Source organism: Lithobates pipiens, unplaced genomic scaffold, assembly GCF_037356315.1.
Source record: "Lithobates pipiens isolate NorthernLeopardFrog02 unplaced genomic scaffold, aLitPip1_a1.2 Scaffold_8, whole genome shotgun sequence".
NCBI classification, from domain to species: domain Eukaryota; kingdom Metazoa; phylum Chordata; class Amphibia; order Anura; family Ranidae; genus Lithobates; species Lithobates pipiens.
The window spans coordinates 290071621-290094410 of record NW_027507903.1 but is presented as its reverse complement, the minus strand read 5'-3'; the positions used below and the strand labels follow the sequence as shown (position 1 = coordinate 290094410).

Below are 22790 nucleotides of genomic sequence, written 5' to 3'. Positions count from 1 at the left end.
GCCTTCTCCTTGGAATTTAATAAAATAAAAAACATTATAGATAAATATTTACCATTACTTTCCATGGATGGAGATTTGGTGCCAATACTTAGGTTGGGCTGTAGGTTTTCAAGCCGCCCTGCTAAAACACTAGGAGGACTTTTGTCCCCAAGTTTGTTTCAGTCGCAGCAATACAAAAAAAAACGTATTTGAATACTGTGGGCTCCTACATTTGTTGGAATAACACATCGAGGACGAGAATTCACGATTCGTGAATATATCAACTGTGGCACTAGCAATGTTGTATATGTTGTGGAATGTGATAAATGTAACAAACAATATATGGGTTGCACCATGAGACCACTGAGAACTTGAATCAGCGAACATTTTCATGGTAAATCTTACAGTACTGGCAAAGGTTTATCCAATGTGTCAAAGCGCTTTAAGTATGAACATAACGGCAATATGGCATCCTTCTCATACTCAGGCTTAGAAAGAGTTAAATTATCCTCGTGGGGGGGGGGGGGGGGGGCATCCAATGTGCACTTCTTTCACGTGAAGTCTCTGTGGGTCTATGTAGGTGGAAAAGTGATTTTCCACCTATAGACAAGGGTACCTGCAGGAATGAACCACCGCTATGATGTGGACCTCTTTATGAATAAAGTTTAAAAAGTCTTGGCGCTATGGGCATTGTATTATGCCCATCGCGTGTGATACACTTTGAATGTATAGTCTTTATATTCCACAACCAATGCTCAGCACAGAGGAGGGGGTGAAGGGACTGCAGTTACAGTGCATGAGAGCTGATTGAAGAAAAGGAACACACCCCACACAGCAGAAGAATTGTGTTCTAAATAGAAAAGCTCCCTTCTGAGCTCTTCCTCCCACTCCCTCACAACACTAATTTATCACGTGTGGGAAAACTTCTCAGAAGTGACTCAGGCTGATAACAGAAAAACAATGCACCAAGGAGAAATTACACTTAAAGCATTGGAGAGAGAGAAGTAAACACTGCAGATACATGTGCTTTGCTCACATTTTATGACTGGAGTGTACAACCACTTTAAAGTATAACTAAAGGCATAACTTTTTCTTTAGTTTTGAAAAGAGTGGAGAGGGACAAAACACCTGTCAGCATGGGCGTCCCCAGAACTTTTTTGGTGAGGTGCATAATTTTGACAATGTCATAAAGGGGAGGAGCTTGGTTATTATCACATAAAGTGCAGGCATGCAAAGGTTTGACAAACCTCATGCAAAAGCTTAATAGAAGGATCAAGCTTCCATTGTCTGATTAGCAATTTTTAATCAGTTTTTATGTTTACAGGAGGTTTCCACTACTGACTCTTCTTTCTGAAAATACCAGCACCATGGCTGTTGTTCCAATATTTATATTCATTAACCCGAAGGAAGTATGCAGATAAGAATTTTTAACTTTCTTTAAAAACTTTTCTGATATGCATACAGGCTCTGGCTTGGAAAGCATTCAGACCCAGGTTACAGCCAGGTAAAGAGCATTTTTAGGTTAGCAATGAGATTTCCCTAGGAGCCGTAACAGATAGTGACCGACAGGCTTTCTTACCAGACCCAGCGAAACAACAGCGGTGATCCCTTTCGGCTGGATGTTCACTCACTCTGGGTTGCCCAGACCGACTTTGCTCAATAGTGTAGCACATCTGTAACCTGGCAGTGGCTCAGTCTTTCTCTCTCTGATGGTGCTGGCAGCAGCGTGGCTCTCTCGGTGATGCTGGCAGCAGTGTGGCTCTATCCCTGGAGATGCTGGGCAGCAGCGTGGCTTTCTCTCTGTGGTGGTTCGAGAACAGTGTGGCTCTCTCTCTGGCTTCCCTCAGCACAGTCCTTTTTTTCCTATAGCAGTCAATCAGCTTCTTCCTGGGTTCCAGTCTCTCAATCTTCCCCCCAGAGTGAATGCTGGGGAAGGAAGCCTGCTGCCTGTGGACAACGGTGGGGCTGCCAAGCTTCTGCAACTACATGCCCCATGATGCTCCCCTTGCCTCTTCTAATTGGCCCTCTGTTGTGGCCAATGGGGAGGAAAGGAAATTGGGCACCAAGCTGTGCTGCACTCTCTTCTCCACTGCTGACAGGAGAAAGAGGGGACGAGAGGGGGAGATACGCTGACATCCCTCAGCTCACCTCTCTCCTGTCACAGCGCGGCTGTTTATGTTCACTGGCAGGCTGAGCAGGGGGAAAAGAGCCAGCTGTCCCTGCTTCACTGTGTCACCCTTCCGGCGGGTGTCAGCTGGGCCACACCCCCCGCCAACCCCATAGCAACACCACTGCCTGTCTGTGTGCGGACACCTTGCTTCGGGGGGGAGGCACTGGCCCCCCCATGCCGACGCCCATGCCTGTCAGGGTTTTACTGCTGTCTGTGTCCCCATTAGGGAGATTTATCCTCTCTATTTGTCCTGTTTACCATTATCATGGGAAGTGAAAGAAAATCACAAACGTTGGGTTGTTCCCAGAGCAGTAACTGAGGAAAAATCTTCTGATGTGGATATTAGTTCTGGTGACTATTAGGAATTCCCTCACTTTAGAGGAATGTTTTCTTTTACTTCCTGTTTTGGTTAGTGCTGGACTCTGAGTGATAAGGAAAGGACGATGTATACCGGTATGTCCTTTTGTTGAAATGATGCAGAAAAACAGGTGATGTTATGCTTTGACCACCTAATAGATATGCTGTGAGGACATCTTCTTATGTGGTCAATGTGTAGCCAATTCTTGCCCAATAGAGGATAATGGATGCCTAGTGATGGTCCCTTTAATACACCCTGATATTTTCCTATGCATGCCACTTGTACTGTGAAGAAAGATTTTGTCTTTTTTCCCCCTATGGGAGAAAGACATCCTACACTTTTAGATTCCAGCCGATCCAGGTTTTAATGAAAGAATTGTGAGTTTCATCATTCTGAGATTATTTACATGTCCTCCTGAGGAAGATCATTCGAAACACGTTGAGTCTAGAGCAAATATTTGTGTGATTCCCAAAATAGAAATTTTATTGTCTGCTTTTTGAATTGTGTCTTGTATTTTACCTGGTCTAATTAAATGTATGGCTTTTTTATATATGGAGTGTTTTTTTTTTGCTTCTATATGTCCCTCAAATAGGGTCCCTCATGGCTACTTATATAGTTGTTTATATATGTTGAATTAAGGGATGAGGGCATAGGGCACACAGTATAGTGTATAACCCATTTGCAGGAAATGAAAGGAAACTCCTAAATGGGGCAAAAATAAAACTGAAGGGGTTATAATCCTCCCTTACTCTATTCAACCTGGGAAAAAAGTTTTACTTTAATAATGGCAATTATTTTTAACTGATCTGTATACACATCAATATGGTAATATGATGATATGAAAACAACCTAGAACTTTTAAGTACCATAGCATCTTGACAGCTTTTTTTTTGTCTGGCCAGCACTAAAAATGAAAGTTCTGAGGAATCTTTCCCAGTTCTAAATCATGTCCTTACAGCGGCTCTTTAATCTCTCCATACTGGTGAGAAATTAAGGACCACACTTGTACACATTAGTGGTATGAAGCAAATCGGAGCATGAATAAAGCAGACTCTGTTATCACAAAATCATTTTTGAAATTTTAAACTTGAGCCAATTACCCAATATCACTCCTCTGCTCTTTATATGGAGATCATTTAAAAAAAACGTAACTCCTGATTCTATCACACAACTTTCCTCTTTTTCTTTCTAATTTTCTTACTCCCTTTCTCAACCTTCTTTAACCGCTTTTCCCTTGGACCCTTGCCCTACATTGTTACAGGTACTGTCTGGTAATACTTTTTCCTTATTCTGTTTCTTCTGGTTAAGTAACTGTCAGATTCCAGAAGTAAGTGCATTTTAGTTCTCTTTTTGACCTCTTGCCCTACTTTTCAGTGCTGCCTAAATAGGATCAATCTTTATAGCAACTTAAAGTGGTTGTAAACCCTTACAACACACTTTGACCTACAGGTAAGGCTTACCTGTAGGTCCAAGAAATATCTCCTAAACCTACACGGTTTAGGAGATATTTGCCGAAAGACAGGCACCACTGTCTACGGCGCATGCGCCGTAGACAGCGGTGCGCAGACGCACTGAGTGTGGCACCGTCAATGACGAAGATGCCGCGCGTGTTGGCTCCCTGCGCATGTGCGGGAGTGACGTCATCCCGGCTTCACCGAATGACAGCGGCAGAGCAGCGAGACCCCACAGAGAAGATGGATGCGCCGGACTACAGGGGACAGCAGTGACTTCGCTGGCTCCAGTGTCAGGTAAGTGACACATAATGGACTACTATGCGATGCATAGTAGTCCATTATGCTTTGCCTTGGCAGGGAATGAAAGAGGAAGTAAACTCATCAGGGTTTACTTCCTCTTTAAGTTTCCTGTTCCACCTTTATCACAATGCATGAACATGCTTCTGTTTATATTTTCAGAATTGGATATGGCACAATAAGGACAAAAGTGACCTGCCACAACTAGCATCGACATGCCTCCATCCCGAATATGTAAAGTCCCGCTTCCTCTTCTTTTTTCCACATATTAAGAATTGTATAGTATCAATGATTATAATAATGTATAAAATATATAATAAAATGACAACAATAAAGCCTCATGCACATGGGACATCTGTTTAAGCACCTCTGAATGCCAGAACTCCTTACAGGAAAAAAGCTGCTTTAAAAACATGACTAAAGTAGCTTATTGCACACACGTTTAGATGCGTTTAGGTGCATCTGGCATTTAAAGTGGTTCTGCACCTAAAAAAAAAATATTAAAAGCCAGAAGCTACTAATATTGCAGCTGCTGACTTTTAATAAAATCACACTTACCTGTCCCAGGGTCCAGCGATGTCGGCGGCAGATGACGAGCGATCGCTCGTCTCGCTGCTGCCCCCGCCACCATCCTCTGTCAGGGAATCGGGAAGTGAAGCGTTGCGGCTTCACTGCCTGGTTCCCTACTGCGCATGCGCGAGTCGTGCTGCGTGTCTCTTCAGGTCCCCGCTGTGTCCTAGGAACTGTGTGTTTCCCAGAACACAACGGGGAGGGGGGCGGGATGTCTGCGGCGGTCTGTCCTGGAAGTGGGTGCAGATACCTGGATTATCCAGGTAACTACACCCCCCTCCCCCCTGAAAGGTGCCGATTGTGGCACCGGAGGGGAGGAGGGATCAGATTAGCGGAACTTCCCCTTTAGGGTGAAGAACCGCTTTAAGTGTTAATGCATTCCATTGGCGAGAATAATAATTCATTAAAGTGATTGTAGTCTCGTTTTTTTTTGTTTGTTTTTTTAATAATAATAAAAGTTATACTTACCTGCCTGTGCAGTGGATTTGCACAGAGCAGCCGGATCCTCTTCTTCTTGGGTTCCTCCTCGGCTCTCCTGGCCCCTCCCTTCTGAAAAATGCCCCCACAGCAAGCAGCTTGCTATGGAGGCACCTGAGCTGCAGCTCCTTGTATCTATTCAGACACGGAGCTGCGGCCCGGCCCCTTTCTCTCCTCATTAGCTGACTGAATTTGATTGATATCAGTGGGAACCAATGGCACCACGCTGCTGTTTCAGCCAATGAGGAGGGGAGTCCCGGGCAGCCGAGACAAACCTACAACATCGCTGAATAGAGAGGGGGCTCAGGTAAGTATATGGGGGACTACTGCACACAGAAGGCTCTTTATCTTAATGCATAGAATGCATTAAGATAAAAAAAAATATTCTGACTTTAGAACCACTTTAATGCTCACATGCTAGAGATATCTACCATTAGGTACGCTTAGATGCATTTAGGATTGTCTAGCTTTTTGTCTGCGCTTCAGTTCCTCTTTTAAATGCTTCTTTGGAGAGTTTTTTCATCCTGTAAACATTTCTCTTCTAATACACCTGTAAAGGCTTAGTTGTATATGGCCACATAGGCTAAAAGTGGTGCTTTAACATGGTGTTTATAAGTTCATTGTGCATAAGGCCTAATGATAATAATAATAATAATAATAATAATAATACATTTCTATTTTTATAAGTATGAAGACTGCTTTTATCTAAGACACAGCTTAAAGCTGGCCATACACCATACAATTTTCTTACACAATTTTCTTTAAATTTACCTTCAACTATGTGTAGTGCAAGGGCCTGCCTGACTGCATTCAAATTGAAAGTGTTTAGGTTTGACCTCCTATTATATGGTTTTGGTAAATCTAATGTAAAGTTGTACAAGAAAAAATTATAATGTATGGCCAGCCTTACAGTGAACCTGTAACCATAGAAATATGGAAGATACAATGGCTGACTTAGCTTAGGCTTCAGGGTTATAATCCTGACCTTAACTACCTAGCAAAACAATGACATTGTTACTTCGGAATTATATTACTCTATATAATTGAGTATAAGCCAAAATTTTCAGCCAATTTTTTAGTCATGCTTACCCCTTCCCAGTAATCTGTCTGCCCAATGCACCACATGCTGAGCCCTGGCACCAGGTAGACAGCAACCTTTTCACATAAAGCCTAATTCCAACTTTAACTTTTGTTTAAAGTTTTACATAGAGATTTTCTGTCTGTGGCACCACTAGGTAATTTTTCTTCATTTCCTGGCCCATAATATCCATTCAAAAATTGGTTTGGTGTGGTTGTCACAGGAATAGAAAAACAAAGACTCCTATAAAAAAAAAACTAAAAACATTGGCATAAGTTCAAACCTTTCCCAACTCCACTTAAGGCCTCTTTCACACTGACGTCCCGTTCAGGCCCGCCTGTCAGTTTTTCAGGCGGACCTGAACGGGTGCTCCATAGAGCTCTATGGAGCGTCGGATGTCAGCGGTGACATGTCCGCTGACATCCGACCCGCTCCGTTCCGAAAAAGTGTAACGGAGGAAAAAGCTATTTTTCCATCCGTCTGCGGATCGGATCGGGTGACGACGGGCACTGCGGTCCGTCGTCATCCGATCTCCCATAGGGGAGAGCGGCGCTGTGACAGGTCTGTCCCTGCGCAGTGTGCAGAGACGGAGCTGTCATCTCCCTGCTCAGCGGGGATCGGCGGAGTGATCCCCGCTGAGCAAACGGATATCCACGGGGCGGATCCGCCCCGTGTGAAAGGACCCTAAATGTGTTTTATTTTTCTCTCTGTGTGTCACAAGAGGAGGATGAAGGGAATTTTCCCCGGTAGGGACACAAATGGAATCTGGGTTTTCTGTTCCAAGATCTTCACTTAACCTGGCAATGTTTTTGGGCGCTTTTCTTTACTGAGCGAACCTTGACACTCCCACTAGCTACAAATCAAGTCCAGTCTAAATCAAGTCCAGCTAGAATCTGAATTAAAAAATTAATGTTTGGTTGGTGTCTTAGATGATTGCCACAGTTTAGGCAAATCTAGAAACTCTACACAAAAGTATAAGTAAATCTCACCTTGCAGAATCACTAATAGAACTGTTGTCTTCAAAGCCCAGGTCTAACAAGGTGCCCATATCAACATTCAGCATGGGGTTGGCACTGGAGATAAAAATACAATGCATATAGTGATGATGAAAAAAGAAATTCTTAAAATAAAAAAGTATTAAGTATCTTTGCGTAATAATGCAAAAAAGGAAAAAAAAAATCAGAAAGGGGGCAAATACTTTTTCACAGCATTGTGTATATTATATATATATATATATATATATATATATATATATATATATATATATATACACACATATACACACACACACATACACACACACATATATACATATACTGAGCAAAATTATAAACTCAACACTTTTGTATTTGCCCCTATTTATCATGAGATGAACTTAAAGGTTTATTACTTTTTCTATGTACACAAAAGGCGTATTTCTCTCAAATATTGTTCACAATATGACCCCCCAATACAGTAAAACTTCACATTTTGGAGTGGCCTGTTATTGTGGCGAGCCTAAGACCCCTTTCAAACTGGGGTGTTTTTCAGGCGCTTTAGCGTTAAAAAAAGCGTTTGAAAGAAGCCTCATCTGCAATCCCAATGTGAAAGCCCAAGTGCTTTTAGAGCCCTTTCAGAATGTCAGCGCCCGAAAAACGCTCGTAAAGTGGTGCTTAAACTAGCAGCGCTTTACTAGCCCTTTTCGAGTGCCATTGGGGTGCTTTTAACCCCTGCTAGTGGCCAAATAAAGGGTTAAAAGCGCCCACAAAGTGCTGCTGCCAAAAGCGCTTTGCAGGCGCTTTTCAAGCACTTTGCAGGCATTTTGCAGGTGCATCTCATTGATTTCAATGGGAAGGGGCGCTTTAGGAGCGGTGTATTCATGGCTCCAAAAGCGCTGCAAAGAAGCTGCTTGCAGTAATTTTTTTGACGCACTCAGGCTTTCATATTGGGATTGCAGTTGAGGCTTCTTTCAGGCGATTTACAGGCGCTTATTTTAACGCTAAAACGCCTGAAAAAACGCCATAGTGTAAAAGGGGTCTCAGCGTGAAAGCACTTGGGCTTTAACATTGGAATTGCAGATGAGGCTTCTTTCAGCCGTTTTATATATATTTTGTTTGCATATTTCTCACACTTAAATGATTCAGATCATCACACACATTTTAAAGAGGAAGTAAACCCTGATGAGTTTACTTCCTCTTTCATTCCCTGCAAAGGCAAAGCATAATGGATTACTATGCATCGCATAGTAGCCCATTATGTGTCACTTACCTGACACAGGAGCCAGCGAAGTCACCGCTGTCCCCTGTAGTCCAGCGCATCCATCTTCTCGGTGTTGTCTCGCAGCTCCGCCGCTGTCATTCAGCGAAGCCGTGATGACGTCACTCCCACGCATGCGCACGGGAGCCGAGACGCGCGCCATTGCGTGGCATCTTCGCCATGGACAGCGGTGCCCGTCTTCGGGCAAATATCTCCTAAACCGTATAGGTTTGGGAGATATTTCTTGGACCTACAGGTAAGCCTTAATCTAGACTTACCTGTAGGTCAAAGTGGTTTGTAATATTTAATATTACACAAAGTTAACCCGAGTAAATCCAAGATGCAGTTTTTAAATTATTAATTCATTTAGGTGAAAAAAGCTGTTCAAACATGCCTGGCCCTATGTGAAAAAGTAATTGCCCCCTCCCATGCTGAATCATGAATGAATTGTGATTATCCACAGTTTTTATAGAAAGCTGAGTTTCACTTGCCACACCCAGGCCTGATTACTGCCAGACTTGTTGAATCAAAAAAATCACTTAAATAGAAGCTGTCTGATAAAGTGAAGCACATTAAAAGATCTCAAAAAGTAACACATCATGCCGTGATCTAAAGAAATTCAAGAGCAGATGAGAAACAAAGTCATTGACATGTATCAGAAAGAATTACAAAGCCATGTCTAATGCTTTGGGATGCCAGTGAACCACGGTGAGAGCCACTATCCACAAATGGAGAAAACTTGGAACAGTGGTGAACCTTACCAGAAGTGGCCGGCCAACCAAAATGATTTCAAGAGCACGACGATGACTCATCCAGGAGGTCAAAAAAGAACCCAGAACAACATCTAAAGAACTGCAGGACTCACTTGCCTCAGGTGAGATCAGTGTTCATGATTCAACAATAAGAAAGAGACCTGGCGAAAAATAGCATCCATGGGAAAGTTCCAAGGCCAAAGCCACTGCTGACCAAAAAAGAACACAAAGGCTCATCTCACATTTACCAAAAAACATCTTGATTATTATTAATATATAAGACTTTTAGGCAAATATTCTGTGGATGATGAGACAAAAATTGAACTATTTGGAAGGTATACATCCCGTTACAACTAGCATAAAATGAATACAGCATTTCATAACAAGAACATCATACCAACAATCAGACATGGTGGTGATAGCGTTATGGTCTTGGGCTGCTTTGCAGCTTCAGGACCTGGACCATAAATGATGGAACCATGAATTCTGAGCTCTATCAGAAAGTCCTAAAGGAGAATGTCCGGCCGGAAAGACTGAATTGCCAGTTATCGCAAACGCATGATTGCAGTTGTTGCTGCCAAGGGTGGCAAAACCAGTTATGTTTAGAGGGCAATTACCGTTTCACATGAAGCCAGGCAGATTTGGACAGCTTTTTTGCCTTAATAAATAAAACCATCATTTAAAAATGACATTTTATATTTACTCGTGTCATCTTTGCGTAATAATAAAATTTGTTTGATGATCTGAGTCATTTAAGTGTGACAAATATCTAAAAAAGGAAAAAAAAAATCAGAAAGGGGGCAAATACTTTTTCACAGCATTGTGTATAATATATATATATATATATATATATATATATATATATATATATATATACACACACACACACACACACACATACATAGTAGATATTAGTGACAAAAATAGATGCCCAGCAATTTATCATTTTAAATGATCTTCGAACAGGCTATTCTTGTAATATGATATGAATTCCTTAGGCAGCCAGTCTCTTACCCATCAGAGTTGAATTTGTTGGTACCAGGTATGGCCTCTACTCCTTGCACAGCTTCTCCAGGTAAGGATTTTGCAACTTTTGAAGCTTTGACAGCTCGTAATTTCCTCTTCTGACTTTAAAGACAAAACACAGAGCTTATATATATAAAATGTATTTGTTACCAGATTATACATAGATATGGACATATTATGCCCTCTGATTGTGACTGTTGTGACAGAACAGACTCTAGAGAAACAACATTGGGTCTTTTCTTCTTTTTGCTCCCCCAGTGAGGGATCCTAAATTCTGGAGAAAGCAGTACCACATGATCATATGGCACTGCTCTCAGGAGCATCCACTTGTATGTTCAGGTCCAGGGGGAGTTATAACACCCTGGTTCACGGATTCACAGGACTTGGCTTAAATGGCATTATTCAACCTGGAAAAGGAGGAGCAATGGATTCCTGAATGGGTGAGTCTACAGGGAACAGTGCTGAAGATAGGGTGAGAATAGCAGAACCACTGCCTTTATTTTTAAAGGAGGCTGGAACCAAATCTAGGCCTTGTTCACATTTTAATGCATGCATTGTAAAGCAAAACAATGCATATGCCATAAGAACCAATGTTAATCAGTGAAGCTGTTCAGACCTATGGGATGCGGAGCAGTGTTGTGAAATGTGGTTTGAAAAATGAGGCAAGCCTGTTTTCTCTATGAATTTTTACATACTGTGAACCTGGCCTTAGACTATTTTGTCCAAACTGGAGTTGGGCTTTATGAATGATTACAACATTTTTACATTGGTCCAATAATGACTGATTCTCTTCAAATGCTTATTAATAATCTACAAGATTTTGTTTACAGAGTCCAAGTACCTTTTCCTCATACAGACCAAAGAGATGATCATGATGATGATAAGAAGGATCACAACACCACAAAGGCCTGCAATGATTCCAATAAGTATAGTATTTCCTGTTGACAGGGGAATCTCAGCTGTTCCCTGTTTGAAGAAAATTATACATAAGTGATATATAATATGCATATTATATACATGTCCAATGAAATATATCTTCTTATTTGAATGTCAGTGCTGCTATTTGCGAATACTAATCCCATTAACATATAACATAATTACAGAACGCCATTGTTAAATATAATGCAGTGGTATTGTTTGTGTTGCCTGACTCATTAATAACATATGGTCCCTCTATGTTTTGACCTTGCATTCTGTTGTTATAGCTTATAACCTTGAGACATGGCTATTTGTCAGTGTTTTTAAAAAAAATTCTATATATAATAAATTAACTTTTAACGTAATGTGGTATTTTTTGAGCCTATAAAGTCCAAGCCCTGTCTTTGTTTTTTTCTTTTCACATAATTTTGGGACGTGGCACCTAGTACTGTAATAGTATCCTCAGTACCACGCTGTGGTGATACACTTTCTTGGTTTACGCCATAATGTCGCAGTCGCGATGATAAAAATTGCAGATCTCCGCCATTGCTAATATAAAAAAAATAATAATAAAAATGCCATAAATCTATCCCCTATTTTGTAGACGCTATAACTTTTGTGCAAAACAATCAATATACGCTTATTGTGTTTCTTTTTTTTTTTTTTTTACCAAAAATATGTGGAAGAATAAATATCGGCCTAAACTGAGGGAAAAATGTGTTTTTTTATATATTTTTGGGGGATATTTATTATAGCAAAAAATTAAAAAATATAGCTTTTTTTTCAAAATTGTCACTCTTTTTTTGTTTATAGCGCAAAAAATAAAAAACACGAAGGTGATCAAATACCACCAAAAGAAAGCTCTATTTGTGGGGGAAAAAAAGATGTAAATTTTGTTTTGGTGTAATATCGCACAGCCGCGCAATTGTCAATTAAAGCAACGCAGTGCCGAATCGCAAAAAGTACTCAGGAAGGGGGTAAAATCTTCCCAGGCTGATGCAGTTAAATAACTGAGTATGCATTGCAGAACACCTCGGTGCATTACGTTTTCCTATGTTTGAAACACATTTCAAGCACAAGTCGGGAAATTCCAGTCTACATTAATGATGCAGCATGGATGGCAGTTCTGAAGCTCTGCTTGACCTGCTTTGTGCTGCATTTCTCTGAATGCAGCATGTCATTTTGAGATGAGTTTGCTTTGAAAGCAAATCAGGACAAATGCCACCTGTTCATCTTCATTTAGGCTAGGTTCACATCTATGCGGGAGTAGGACTGTGTGTAAATCACATGCTTTCAGGGGCGGCCTGGGCCGGGGGGCAGAGATGCAATTGCTCACTGGACTCCTCTCATATGCTCTACAAAGGCCGCTGTGTCGCCAGCTCAGAACCGCACATGCGCAGTTTTTGAGCTGGCCGAGTGCGGCATCTCCATCCAGTACTGTGAGCCATGGATGTCTCAGGGCCAACAGTCTGTGTTACAGAGCACAGCACAGCCCCGTCCAGCCTCTCCCTCCTTCACACGAATGGCTGGCAGAGTCTGGACCTGCTCTCTTTTCCCGCCCACACTCGAGGCAGCCTGTGTGCTGTCTGTGAAGAGGATGTGTGGGCGGGTAAGTTAAATCTGAGCAGTCGGCTCGAATACAGTGAGGCTCCTGGGAGGCTGGGAAAGACCAAGTAAGTGAACTCCTCCCTCCCCCCTCTGTAGCTAAAGAGTTTTTTTCCTAGCAGCCTGTGACTACCTTGTTTGCCCTCCTAGATGGTATGATGTGGGCTCACACTGGCATGCTGCGGTTTGGCTGCAGTGCTGGTGTACTGGCAGTCTTCCTGCATGTTACCCCCGATACCATAGAGGTTGCACATTTTTCTGCATGTTCTGAAAGTGCACAAAATGTCCTGCATGCTGCATCTTTGGTGCACTTCAAGAAAATGCAGCAAAATGTGCAACCTAAAAGAAGTCTGAGGGACTATGGTTATGGAAATCTGTCAGTACACCAGTGTGAGCCCAAAGGCTTGTATTCACTTGCAGCAGGCACTGCCACTCCACTGAAAAGTGACAGGCAGAGAAGGAGATATTACATTTCCTCCCTGCCTGTTTTAACCCCCTAAATGCCAGTGTGAAGCGGTCTCTCTCTCTGTACAGGCGTCAAGCAGTCTCTCTCTCTGTACAGGCGTCAATCAGTCTCTCTCTCTGTACAGGCGTCAATCAGTCTCTCTCTCTGTACAGGCGTCAAGCAGTCTCTCTCTCTGTACAGGCGTCAAGCAGTCTCTCTCTCTGTACAGGCGTCAAGCAGTCTCTCTCTCTGTACAGGCGTCAAGCAGTCTCTATCTGTACAGGCGTCAAGCAGTCTCTATCTGTACAGGCGTCAAGCAGTCTCTCTCTCTCTGTATAGGCGTCAAGCAGTCTCTCTCTCTCTGTACAGGCATCAAGCAGTCTCTCTCTCTGTACAGGCGTCAAGCAGTCTCTCTCTCTGTAGAGGCGTCAAGCAGTCTCTCTCTCTGTAGAGGCGTCAAGCAGTCTCTCTCTGTACAGGCGTCAAGCAGTCTCTCTCTGTACAGGCGTCAAGCAGTCTCTCTGTACAGGCGTCAAGCAGTCTCTCTCTCTCTGTACAGGCAGTGTCAAGCGGTCTCTCTCTCTCTGTACAGGCAGTGCCAAGCGGTCTCTCTCTCTCTCTCTCTGTACAGGCAGGGTCAAGCGGTCTCTGTGCAGGCAGTGTCAAGCGGTCTCTGTACAGGCAGTGCCAAGTGGCCTCTCTCTCTCTGTACAGGCAGTGCCAAGTGGCCTCTCTCTCTCTGTACAGGCAGTGCCAAGTGGCCTCTCTCTCTCTCTGTACAGGCAGTGCCAAGTGGCCTCTCTCTCTCTCTCTGTACAGGCAGTGCCAAGTGGCCTCTCTCTCTCTGTACAGGCAGTGCCAAGTGGCCTCTCTCCCTCTGTACAGGCAGTGCCAAGTGGCCTCTCTCCCTCTGTACAGGCAGTGCCAAGTGGCCTCTCTCCCTCTGTACAGGCAGTGCCAAGTGGCCTCTCTCCCTCTGTACAGGCAGTGCCAAGTGGCCTCTCTCTCTCTCTGCACAGGCAGTGCCAAGCGGCCTCTCTCTCTCTCTCTGTACAGGCAGTGCCAAGCGGCCTCTCTCTCTCTCTGCACAGGCAGTGCCAAGCGGCCTCTTCCTTTCTCTGCACAGGCAGTGCCAAGCGGCCTCTCTCTCTCTCTCTGTACAGGCAGTGCCAAGTGGCCTCTCTCTCTCTGTACAGGCAGTGCCAAGTGGCCTCTCTCTCTCTGTACAGGCAGTGCCAAGTGGCCTCTCTCTCTGTACAGGCAGTGCCAAGTGGCCTCTCTCTCTGTGCAGGCAGTGCCAAGTGGCTCTCTCTCTGGGGCAATATGGAGCTCGCTCTCTCTCTCTCTCTCTCTCTCTCTCGCATGTGGTGCAGATGGATGATAAGCTGATTCAGTGGTTCAATGGGCCACTTGACTGGACTTGTTTCCCAGGCTTAAGGCTGCCAGCCCTCCCCTGCATGCTTTCCTGCAGAGCCAGCAAAAAATCACTGCTGTTAGCAGAGGCGCGGGGGTGTCATTAATTATTAAGGGCACCCGTACATATTGAAAATCACAGCGCACCTTTAGGTTCAAGAAATTTTTCATACTTGAATGGGCTGCTGCGCCATGCAAATGTGGCCACAAAGAAACTGCATAAGTGTGAACCTAGCCTTAAAATGTTTCCCGATTTGAGTGCTGAAAAAAGTTTTCCATAAATGTAAAAAATGTAAGTCTTTATTGTGTAATGAATACATAGCCAGTGAGTAATTTCTCATGTGGGGTAATTCTTATAGCAAGGTGTATATCAGTGTTTCTCAATTCCAGTCCTCAAGGCACACCAACAGGTCATATTTTCAGGATTTCCCTCAGATGCATTAATTGTGGTAATCACTAAGGCAGTGAAACTGGTCAAATCACCTGTGCAAAATAATGGATAGCCTAAAAACATGAGCTGTTGGCGCACCTTGAGGACTGGAATTGAGAAACACTGGTGTATATAATCATCATTGAGAGTTAGGCCCCTTTCACACCGGGACGGGAGCTGCGTCGACGGTAAAGTGCCACTATTTTTAGCGGTGCTTTACCGTCGGATTTGGCGCTATTTGGCCACTAGCAGGGTGGTTTTACCCCTGCTATCGGCCGAGAAAGGGTTAAAAACCACCGCAAAGCATCTCTGCAGAGCCGCGCTGCCCCATTGATTTCAATGGGCAGGAGCGGTGAAGGAGCGGTGTATACACTGCTTCAAAAATGCTGCTATCAGGACTTTTTTTTACCGTCCTGCTAGCGCACCGCTCCAGTTTGAAAGCCCTCTGGGCTTTCACACTGGAGACACAGCAGCGGCTGTTTCAGTGCAATTTGCAGGTGCTATTTTTAGCGCTGTATTGCCTGCAAAGCGCCCCAGTGTGAAAGGGGTCTTATACAGTACATGTTTTTAATGGGAAACTTGAGTTATACGTTACATGTAGAGCTCCACCAGTTGTTTGACTCAGTTGCAAGTGTATACCTCAATTTAATGACTTGTTGAATTATTGTACTGTGAAAATTGGTGTTATCACCACTGTTTCTGTCATTAATAATATATGGTCCCTCTATGTTTTGACCTTGCATTCTGTTGTTATATCTTATAACCTTGAGACATGGCTAATTGTCAGTGTTTTTAAAAAAAATTCTATCTATAATAGATAAATTTTTTATGTAATGTGGTGTTTTTTGTGCCTATAAAGTCCAAGCCCTCTCTTTGTTTTTTTCTTTTCACATTATGGCGTAAACATCGGACACTTTTGACAGTATTTTGGGACCATTGTCATTTATACAGCTATCAGTGTTATAAAAATGCACTGATTACTGTGTAAATGGCAGGGAAGGGGTTAAATGCTAGGGGGAGATCAAGGGGTTAAGTGTGTCCTAGGGAGTGATTTTAACTGTGGGGGGGTGGGCTACCACGGACATGACAGCGATCACTGCTCCCGATGACAGGGAGCAGTAGATCCCTGTCATGTCACTAGGCAGAACAGGGAAATGCCTTGTTTACATATGCATCTCCCCGTTCTGCTGCTCCGTGACATGGTCGCCGGGAGACTGGCGGACATCAAGTCCACGGGACCTGTGGGGGCGGTCACACTGTATGCGGTGGGCGCCCACTAGCCCCACAAATTAAAGGGGACGTACAGGTACGCCCATTTGCCCACCGCTGCCATTGTGCTGACGTATAGCAGCGGTCGGCAAGTGGTTAGTCCATGACAGAGAAACCAACATGAATATAAGATTTTTTTCTTCTGTGTATTAAAGCAGGCTGCAGCTGAATGGCCAAGATATGAGGTAGAAAAACTGTGTAATGTTGCCGCTAGATCATCCGTTCGCAATCATTTTACCCTAGAGGAACCCTTAAAATAAATTTCAGGCCTCAGAAACCTCTGCTATACCTTACAGTATTAATGTGGTCAGTGGAAAGAATGCCCCCTTACATTGGAGGTCAGTGGGAAGAATGTCCCCCTACATTGGGAATCTCTAAGCCCCTGTACACACGGTCGGACATTCTGCCAACCAAATCCGTCGGATTTTGTCCGTTGGATTTTGCCTGTCGGATCTTGTCCGAAACTGTTGCATACACACGGTCGGACTAAGTTGTCGAAAATTCCGATCATTCAGAACGCGATGACGTAATTTCGTTAAGATGGGACTAGTAGCCAATAGCTTTGATGTAGGAATTTGATCTGAGCATGCGTGGCACTTGGTCCGATCAAAATTCTCTACACATGATCGGAGTATGTCCGATCGAACCAGTTGGTCGGAAAATATTTCCAACATGTTGGAAAATTGGGTCCGACGGATATTCCGACGGAATCAGTCCGATGCATACCACACACAGTCGGATTATCCGACAACATGGTCCGATAGACATTCCGACGGATTCTCCGACCGTGTGTACAAGGGCTAAGAAGAATTGTCCCCTTACATTGGGAATCAGTGGGAAGAATGTCCCCCGTACATTGGGAATCAGTAGAAAGAATGCTGCCCTTACAAGGGCAGTAAGTGAGAAGAATCCCCCCTTATAATGGTGGCAAAGTGTCATCCTTACAGACAGCTAAAAAGATCATTGTTGGACCTAGAATTATACAGGCGCCACCAGATGGGAGGTTAATCGGCCACAGCTCAAGAAACCCCAAGCAACCTCATGAGAAAGCTTACTGCATGTGCTCAATATCGCACTGGGGAATAAAACAAAGTTAACTGAATGGGTTTTTAAGATGTGAACTACTTACAATGAGAGTGAGGCCATATGCCAGTAGGGTACGCAGAACTTCTTCATTACCTTGTATAATTCTGGGGGGAAAAAAAGGTAATTCTAAGTGTGACACATAATGCATATTATTGCACTAGAAACACCAACCTTGTTGCTATCCTAAAAGTACTCAATGGCAGCCACCCCATAAAAGAATAGGCTTAGTACCTACCTGTCCAGAAGGTGGCAAGGAATATTTTCGCTCGCTTCAAGAACACCCAGGCACCACTGCTATCTAACATTTTGGGGTGGCAGCAAAGGACAAGCTAACCACCACACTCCAAAGTGCCCAATAGCAGTGTCAGGAGACACATTATCTGTTCCTCAAACTCTGCCCCCCCAAAAGTGTCAAATAGTAGTGGCACCAGGAATTTCTAAATCAAGTAAAGATTTACTATGCCAGCCACCAAATAAGTATTCAGCCAATTATATTGCAGGGTGCCTGTCATCGAGTACTTTAGGGATAGTGGCAGGGTCGCTTTAATGCCTAACTGAAACCAAAACGTTCTTTTTTATTTGGAATAATGACGTATAATGGTAAAAACATTGTCAACTTTTTATTGCCTGTGTCCCCACTTGGAAGATTTATTCTTAATGGGTACCCGACAGTGCAGCAAATCATCACAGTGCCATACAAAACAGGGACAGAACTATAAAGGAAAAACTGAAGATATGAGGACTGGTAGGCATATATATTTGTAAGCAAAATAACATCCAATTGCCATACATACTCTGACAATACATCTGGGTTTACCACTGCTCTGCTATGCAGGGAATTTGTTAACAATAATTAATTCTGCTTAGTTTTGGTGTTCTGAAATTATCTCTTACAGTATCTGTTACACCATCTGAATTGGTCAAAGCTATTAGTATTGGATGATGATAAACTAATGTGTTTGGTGCATGAAAAGGTACTACTAAAATAAAAATTACACCGAATATGACATATTAAGAACCGTATGTTTTTTTGTTTTTATGAGACCTGGGTATTACAAGATGGCATATCTTGTAATACTTAATATCTTACAAATGTAACACAAACACTAAACACAAGGTCCCAGACTTAATAATATTAATTAATATAATTTTTTTATGCTATGCACTTTAATACTGACCTGCTGAGTTCATCTGGTGCTATGGCAGTCCCATTGGTGAACAGACAGTATACTGAGAGGATACTTCGTTCATTGGCTCTAATGGAGAGAATCAAGAATTGGTAAGAGAACACTCTGAGCTTACAATTGTTTTAAAGTGTACGTATATGTAGAACAATACTGTAGACTGGAATCAAAAGTGAAGGTTATATGAACTTTAAGACCTATCAATAGCAGAAGTAGATTATTACAAAGCACTCTGCATCAGAGAGAGTTTATCTAGACCGCTTTTAGAAAAAGCCAATTTAGATTCCATGTTCAAACCCACTAATCTATCAAAAATTTTGTTACCAAAGATATATATATATAGATATACACATATTCATACCTCCAGGATATAGCAAAAAATCCTTTTCCTAAACTACTTTCTACTAATATTGGCTTTTCTCAAGCAGTTTGAAAGGAGAACCAGTATTTCTAATGAATCTAATAACCATGTGTAGTTATCTATTTGTATCAAAGTATTGCTTTGGGAACCAAAAGATTAATCTTTTAATCAATAGTTTTTATTAAAGTTAAAATTTTTATCAAGACAAATGACAGAAATTATGACTAAATAACATATCAGTTACAGTATTTAGATACATAGATAATAGTATCCAAAAATAATAAAAAATATAATATAAAGAAAACCATATTAATTATCTAAATTATAATAGGGATAATAAAGGTAATGATCGGGAGGTTATTAATACATCCATTGTGGAGACAATACACAAAAGTAATATAAATATTATCTTCATATATTTATATACTGCCAATTCAATTAATTCAAAGATAATGAACCTAAATATATTCCCGAACACCCCTATGGGTGCTAAACTGTGTTCGGGACAGTAATAGTAACCTATCATTTAATAGATACAAAACAAAGATTAAAATATTAGAGCGGGGTAAGTAATTGTTTAATTCAAGTAATCTAGGAACAAAGAACTCGTGCAATGTTTTGGGGACTAGCCCATTTTAACCATGGCTGCCATATTTTATGAGTATGTTCTTTTTTGTGAGGCCGAAGAGCTAGAATTGATTCATAAATGTAATGAGTTTGAGTCGATTCTATCACTTCTTTTATGGAAGGAGGATCAGGATTTTTCCAGTTCCTCATTATACTGATCCTGGCTGACAGCAAAATATGTGTAAACGCATTTCTAAACTGGATAGGATATCGATCAAGATCAATGGATAATAGAGCCAGTGAGGGATTTGGAGGAATGACTGTTTTGGTAATTTCAGACATAACTTGAAAGATTTGTTCCCAATACTTCCCAAGTTTAGGGCATGTCCAAAATGTATGTAACATATCACCTTTTTTTCCGCACAATCTCCAACATTTGTCGTCAAAAGTGCCGTTGAATTTAAATATTTTCTCAGGAGTAAGATACCATTGTTGAGTCAATTTAATGGATACTTCCCATAATGTAGAGCAGCATGTGGCTTTATATGTGGTGTTACAAGCTTTTTCCCATTGGTCAACTGTATAGGTGTATCCTAAGTCTTCTTCCCATCTAATTAAAGGGGTAGTCTTTATAAACACACTTTTTTGTTGAAGAAGATTATAGAAAAGGGAGATCCCTTTTTTTTGATGTATGGGGATCTTAAGGAAGGACCAAGCCGATTGGGGAACATTATAGGTCCATGATGGGAGATTGGAAATGCAATTCTTAGTTCGGATGTAGAGGAATAAATCTGAATTTGGCAATTGAAATTTCTTTTGAAGTGTAGGAAATGGTATGATCACCCCATTATCAAGTAGATCAGATAGATATTTAATTCCCTTCTCTATCCATGGTGTAAATGAGGTTGTCTTCGTGAAATTATGTAGAGTATTTAGCGGAATTTGGACTTTGGTAGGAAGATGGTTTGAGGAAGTTAGATGCAGAAATCTAACCCAGGATTCAAGTGTTGCTAATATTGTTGGGGATATGCAAGAAGGTATCTTGGCTCCAAGTGCCATGGAAGGAATATATAATAATAATATATATTGATAGATTATTTACTGGGACCTTAGCAGTTTCCATCTCCCCCTATATTGTAGATGGAGGAGATAGAAACCATTCCTTAGACTGTGTGAGAACTGAGGCTAAATAATAATCTTGAAAATCCACATACCCTGTTCCTCCAGCTTGACGTTTCTTCACTAAGTTTGAATGAGCACATCTAGATTTTTTACCCTGCCAGATGAATCTAGAAAACAGAGTCTGAAGGGATTGGAAAAATTTTAATGGAATTGGAATCGGGAGAGTTCTAAAAAAGTATAAAATTTGTGGAAGGTTAAGCATTTTAAATGCTGCCAAACGTCCCATCCATGAAAATTCATGGGATGCTAGTTTAGTGAGATTTTCTTGTAATGCATTACGAAGTGGAATATAATTATATTGGAACAGTGTTTTACATGAATTTGATAATTGAATACCCAAATATTTAATTGTACTTTCAGTCCATGTATAAGGGAATTTTAATTTAAGATGTTTAGTAGTATTTTCATCTATCCCCAAGTTTATTATACAAGATTTATTCGCGTTAAGCCTGTAATAAGAAATTTTGCTGAACATATTTAGTGTTTCCTGAATTTCCGGTAAGGATTTCACAGGATCAGTAATCATAAGAACAACATCATCTGCAAAAAGGTTGATTTTATGTTCTTGTTCAGCAATGGTAACTCCTAAAAAAAAATTGTTGGACCTAATACTCTCAGCTAGGGGTTCGATAACAAGGTTAAAAATTAGGGGGGATAAGGGGCATCCTTGTCGTGTACCATTTGTTATTGGGAATGGAGGTGATAAAGAATCCGTAGTATACACTCGAGCTGAGGGGACAGCGTACAGGGCTAATATTGCTTTGTTGATTTGACCTGTTAAGCCAAATTTAGTCAGAACTGATGACAGGTATCCCCAATGAACTCTAGCAAACGCTTTTTCAGCGTCAAGCGACAGAAACAGGGATAGCGATTTGGTGAGTTCTACATGGTGTATTATATTTATCATTCTTCTAGTAGTATCCAATGCTTGTCTTCCTTTGGTGAAACCCGATTGATCTCTATAGATAAGACGGGGTAACAAACTATCTAGTCTTTTGGCTATAAGTTTCGCATAAATTTTAACATCTAAATTGAGTAAGGAAATTGGTCTAAAATTTTTAGGTGAAGATGGTTCCTTATCTGGTTTTGGAAGAGTTACAACAAGAGCATTCAGCATTTCATTGGGAAATGATGAAGAATTGGCTGCTAAATTCTAAATGTCACATAGTATAGGTGCTAGAGTACTTTGAAATTTTTTTAAATATTCTCCCGTAAAGCCATCTGGACCAGGTGATTTCAAGTTAGGAAGGATACGGATAGTTTGTAGAATTTCAGGGATAGTAAAGGGAGAATTGAGAAATTCTAATTGTTGTGGGGAAATAGATGGAAGATTGACACTCTAAAAAAAAGGTGTCAATCTCCTCCTGAGAAGGTTGATGGGTATCACCATCTTTCTTAATGTTATATAAATCATAATAATATGAGCTAAATGCTTCAGCTATTGAAGAAGGCTTAAAGCGGGAGTCCACCGGGACTCCGCGTTTTTTTTTTTTTTTAAAAGCCAGCAGCTACAAATACTGCAGCTGCTGACTTTTAAAATAGTGACACTTACCTGTCCAGCGCGCCCGCGATGTCGGCACCCGAAGCCGATCTCTAGATCGTCTCTCGAGTGCTGCCGCCGCCATCTTGGGTATGGGAATCAGGAAATGGAGCCTTTCGGCTTCATTTCCCGGTTCCCTACTGCGCATGCGCGAGTCGCATTGTGCAATAAGGACGGTCCCCGCTGCCTCTGGGATCTGTGTGTTTCCCAGCAGGCAGCGGGGCACTTGCGGAAAGGGGCGGGCACTTGCGGAAAGGGGCGTAATCTACGCCCCTTTCCGCAGAGAGCTATCCCGGAAGTGGGTGCAGATACCTGTACTGTACAGGTATCTGCACCCCCCTCCCCCCTGAAAGGTGCCAATTGTGGCGCCGGAGGGGGGGAGGGTTCCGATGAG

At 42.0% G+C, this 22790-nt stretch overlaps 1 protein-coding gene across 2 annotated transcripts in view; it reads right to left on the bottom strand.

Annotated features, from left to right (window-relative positions):
* Nucleotides 1–22790, bottom strand: part of CDHR2 (cadherin related family member 2) — a 225239-nt gene that overhangs the window by 5109 nt on the left and 197340 nt on the right. For both annotated transcript variants that reach the window (XM_077472404.1, XM_077472405.1), the window contains exons 26-30: nt 18741–18818; nt 17606–17666; nt 11238–11362; nt 10385–10498; nt 7373–7456 (exon numbers count right to left, since the gene is read on the bottom strand). In XM_077472404.1, the coding sequence (XP_077328530.1) occupies nt 7373–7456; nt 10385–10498; nt 11238–11362; nt 17606–17666; nt 18741–18818 (462 nt within the window). The remainder of the gene's footprint in view (nt 1–7372; nt 7457–10384; nt 10499–11237; nt 11363–17605; nt 17667–18740; nt 18819–22790) is intronic.